Source organism: Dendropsophus ebraccatus, chromosome 10, assembly GCF_027789765.1.
Source record: "Dendropsophus ebraccatus isolate aDenEbr1 chromosome 10, aDenEbr1.pat, whole genome shotgun sequence".
NCBI classification, from domain to species: Eukaryota; Metazoa; Chordata; class Amphibia; order Anura; family Hylidae; genus Dendropsophus; species Dendropsophus ebraccatus.
Window position 1 is genome coordinate 86197179 of NC_091463.1, and position 5129 is coordinate 86202307.

Genomic DNA, 5129 nt, shown 5'->3' on the forward strand with positions numbered 1-5129 from the left:
CCCTAGTATTACCCCCAGCAGTTAGTGTCACTCATGATAGATATCTCCCCTAGGACCTCCCCCCCAGTAGATAGTGTCCACCATGGTCCAGTTGAATGTCCAGAAGCTGGGAAAACTGCTGTAAGTTGTTTTTTTTTTCACCACATCACTCTGATTGGCTTACATGATCCTATTCCTCATTGAACTTATCTGAACACAGCTCTATTACTCTCTGCGGTGGTATATCTACCACACCCATCTTTTCTCCTGCTGAGTTTTCTCCAGCCTTTAAACAGTTAAATTTCGTTTCTGTGATTGACATATTTCCTTTCCACTTTAGTTTCTCCATTCACGCCTGGGGCGGGTTCCTGACAACCTATAAACAGTTAGTATGTGTATAGAGTCCAGCAAAACTGGTCAATCCCTTACAGTGCACGTATACAGATGCATGCTGGGGCCCACTATCCCTGGTTGGTGGGTGCATAGTCTAGAAGAAGTTGAATCCAACAGCATCCAAAATAGTGAAAAAAATCTTCAAATCTTTTTTGTCTCGCAAGTAACTAATTCCAGTGCTTGCTATTAGCCTCTTTTAAGCGTGCTGGCGTGCTTACTTCTGTCTTTCATATCTTCATATCATACCTTCATATCTTGTGCAGCGCCCTTTCCTTCATTGACCTTTATCATTGACCTTTATAATACATTGTTCCAAATGTTGTCAATTTCCAAATTGCTACCTGAATTGACCAGGTACTACTACATTTGCTGAAGTTTTCAGTTTTCTTGTTGTGTTTATGTGTGTTTATTTAATTTATTTAAAATTTTGAATAAATATTGATTATGCATAAAAAAGGTCTGTAAAATGGATGAGGATGAGGATGTATAAGCGTCCCTATTATTGGGCCAGTAGGGGCCAAATTATTGTAATATGTCTCAATATTACAAAAGATATAATCTCAAAATTGGTTTATATTTACTAGCTTCATATTCAGTCATCTCGAAAGTGAACCTACACGTTAAATTCCAAGCTGTAACGAAATGTATACCTGGTACTAAAGACACGGGTTTACAGAATCAAAAGAAAACTTTTTATTTTACTTATTAGTCCTGTGTTTTGTTGCTGTATCTCCCAGTGTGAACAGTATTAATGAAGATATTATTAGGCCTAGTGAGGTTTGGAAACCTCAGAGGATATATCCTGTGCTTGTGAGGCAAGGATATAAAGTGATTGTAGAATACAGGAAAAAAAGAAGCTTATGACATGATGCATGTACTCAGCAAGATCTGTATGTCTATTTCAGTTATCATATGAATATATAACCGTAGGAGGCCTGCCGCTCAGTATGATGTAAAATCTGATATATATCCTGAAACCTTTCTAATTCGCCCAAGTAAAGTGACATTTTCTAAACATTTTATCATCTTATAGTTATTCATTTTATGTTTTTTCGTCATTGGTGGACAGATGTCCGGGTCAAATTAAAGCAATTTTACTCTTCGCCTCTGAGCCATAACACTTTTATTTTTATTCCTACAGGGCTGTCTGGGGCTCATTTTTTGCACCGTAATCTATATTTTTATTGATATCATATTGGTGTAAAAGAAGATTTTTGATCGCTTTTTATCAATTTTGATATATAATTTTAAAAAATCAGCAATCCTGGTGTTCTTTTTCCTCTTTTTGTTTATTTCGGTTCACCATGCGGGAACAGTGTTGTTATATTTTAATACATTGGACAATTCCACATGCTATGATACCACATATGTTCATTTTTTTTTTTTTTTACATATTTTTATGATCAGTATTATTGGCGATCTGCACATAGAGCCTATCTAAGGGCAAACTCTATGAGAAGACAGGACGGAGGTAAATTTTTTCCTCCGCCTGTGTCCGTAAACCCCGCAGTCATGGTGCACGGGTCCCGATCAGTCAGTGACAGGTATTTATCCTGTCACTGACTTCTTTAAATGCCACAATCGCTATAGATCGCTGTGTTTAAGGGGTTAATGACAGGCAGCTGCATGATCGCCATTATGCCTGGCTCCTGGGACACTAATGTGTGCAATCACACTGAAGTCGCCCTGCACACATTAAAACCCCTTCATAGGGGATCGGCGATAGGAACATTTATATACGTATTGTGGATGTGAAGGTGTTAAACAGCACATGACTGTAGGATTAGACTAACACACAGAGTTTGCTTCTATTCCTAAACTAAAAAGACACATAGGAGCTGTATACATATACACATTTTTTTTGTTAGCTACTTACAGTATAACGTTTATTTTTTTTCTTATCTTTACATTCATTAGAGCCAAGGATTATATCAAGATAATACATGTAGGTGCATTTATTTGTGGTCAGTGAGTGGACTGTCTGCTAAGCCAATCACCAGCAACACTAGTGTCCCGTACCAGCCATCGATTTCCTAAGCACTGCACTGTGCAACTAAACCAGCTCTGGGAGAACAGCAGCAGGAAGGTAAGTATGTGTGTTTTTTATGTTTTGTGTTTGTGTTTTATTATGTTATCGAGCAGGCAGAACAGATGTTTTAAGTTAGAAAACCTTTAAGATTTATTGAGAAAATGGATCTCGTACTATGGTTGGTGTGAATGGAAGTTTGGATATGGCTTTGCTGGAACATTTCCATCCCTTTGCTACTTTGATATCTTGATAAATACTGAATAAAATGTTTCTTGGCTTTTGTTTGCAGCCTATTTTTTCACCAACAATGGCGTATAATCACACCCTGGAGATTGTTCCCCCATTTACTGTACAGACATATATTAAACCTTAACATCATTTTCCCCTATAAATCTCCATAATGGGTCCAGAACGTATCGTCAATGTCACTCACTTTATCATTGTGGGAATCTCCAGTGTTCCAGAACTACAGCTTCCCATATTCCTCTTGGCCCTTGTCATCTATCTCCTCACCCTTAGTGGGAACATGGTCATTTTTCTTCTGGTCTGTCTGGATTGTCACCTCCACACACCTATGTACTTCTTCTTGGCCAATTTGTCTATTTTAGACATGTCTTCTTCTACAATCACTTTACATATGATCCTTAATGGCTTTGTGTCTGGAAGTACAACCGTATCATACAGTGGTTGCATACTGCAGATGTACCTTTGGGCATCATTGATAGGACTTGAATTGTTAATATTGTCAGTCATGAGTTATGATAGATACATTGCTATATGTAAGCCATTGAAATATAACATGATCATGAGTTATAAGTTATGCGGTCTATTGGCTTCAATCTGCTGGGTCTCCGCCTTTCTTCAAAGTCTACCTCATACTATCGTCATCATCGAGTTTTCCTGTTATGAGTCTATTAAAATCAACCACTTTTTTTGTGATATTTTGCCATTAAAGTATATCACCTGTAGCGACACATCACTTCTGGATCATCTGATCTTTACCAGTGTCCTTTTTCATCTATTTTTCTCATTTCCTTTGACTTTTACGCCTTATGTTTTCATTATTGCGACCATACTGAGAATACCTTCCACCCTTGGTAGACGTAAAGCCTTCCACACATGCTCCTCACACCTGACGGTGGTCGTCCTTCTCTATGTGGTTCTTCTCTGTCAGTACTTGAAGCCTGGACAGAAAAATAACTTGGACTCCAGTAAACTTTTCTCATTGTTCAACACGGCTGCAGTCCCAATGCTTAACCCATTAATTTACAGCTTAAAGAACAGAGATGTGAAGATGGCTTTTCGAAGGGAACTAAAAATATTCAAAAGAAGATGTTGATGGGGACTTTACTTTTGGTTAGAACAGGTTACATAAGAAGTCTAGAGTTTTGCCTTGTCTGGTCAACTCAATGTTCTCAGAGTAATGATAAAATTCTCTGTGTGGCTATTAGGGAGGCTAAACCCATACTAATAGTACAACCTGAAAGCCTAAGCTCCAGTTCAATTTGTTCACAAATTGTGAAATTCTTTAAATTGAAAAGTTCCTCCTCTCTTCTTCAATTGGATTGGTCATTTTAGTAAAATGTTTTTATACTTTGTCCATACCTGCTATGCCCTAGGGCCGCTTTGAACCTGAAATGCACCAGCCGTTAAAATATGACCAAAGAGGATTTTTAATGTGATGCAATTTTAATTTTAGTTTTTAAATTTATAATTTTTTACTTTAAATGTTTTGCCTTTCTGAATGTCATAAAATCATGGCCGACATAGCTACAGAGGGCAGCAGAGGAATGAATGACACTTAAAGGGGAATTGTCAATAGTTTAGATAAATCTAACCTGCTGATAGCTCCCTTGTGGGCACAGGGCCCTGAGGATGGAGGTATGTCTCTTACCTTCATCCTCGGCACTGTTCCCAGTTGTGGAATCATCTGCCCAGTAAGCCGTTAGGAGCACTGGGGGTGGGGTATCCATTGATAAATCATAAGAGGGGGTGGGCAGGCTGGGGGCCGTAACCCCACCCCCTGTGAGGCAATGGCCTGGCCAGCCCGCCCCCTAATGATTATAAATAGAGGGGGTCAGCCAGAGACAGGCCGGATTGGTGCTCAGGGTGGTAGCCCTGCCTCCAGTGCTCCTAATAGAGCTATACAACTAACAGCATGTTAATGATGCCGAGGATGAAGGTAAGAAACTTACCTTCATCCTCAAGGCCTTGTGCACGAAAGGGAAATATCAGCAGGTTAGATTCGTCTAAAAAAAATGTAAATGAGAAAAAAATGGTTGTACAGTCTATTGGATTCTGCGTTCTCATGGCTGATAATGCTACAGATGCTTCATACCCATGCACACCTTCCATACTATTATTATTTATTAATAGAGCACCCTTAATTCCAGAGCGCTAGCATAAGTACCAGGATGTGGATGATTGGCAGGATGACCATTCAGCTCTGAAGGGAGGAACACGTATACCAAGATGTGGAGGGGAATGGGGGGGGGGGGCATATTTTAAAAATAAGCAAATTAGGGATTGGTGGTGGATGTAATTGGGGTGGACAGAAGTAATTAGAGTATTTATTATAGATGTTGCATTTGAAAGCCCTTGCCCTAGTCACTATGATATATATATATATATATATATATATATATATATATATATATATACATATATATACAGTGGTGCCTTGGATTACGAGCATAAGTCGTTCCGGGACCGTGCTTGTAATCCAAAT

General features: G+C 38.8%; 1 protein-coding gene across 1 annotated transcript; it reads left to right on the forward strand.

Annotated features, from left to right (window-relative positions):
- The first annotated feature begins 2801 nt into the window (after positions 1–2801).
- LOC138766490 (olfactory receptor 6C1-like) lies at positions 2802–3740 on the forward strand. Its single transcript, XM_069944081.1, has one exon. The coding sequence runs from the start codon at positions 2802–2804 to the stop codon at positions 3738–3740; it is 939 nt and encodes a 312-aa protein (XP_069800182.1).
- Positions 3741–5129: the final 1389 nt, after the last annotated feature.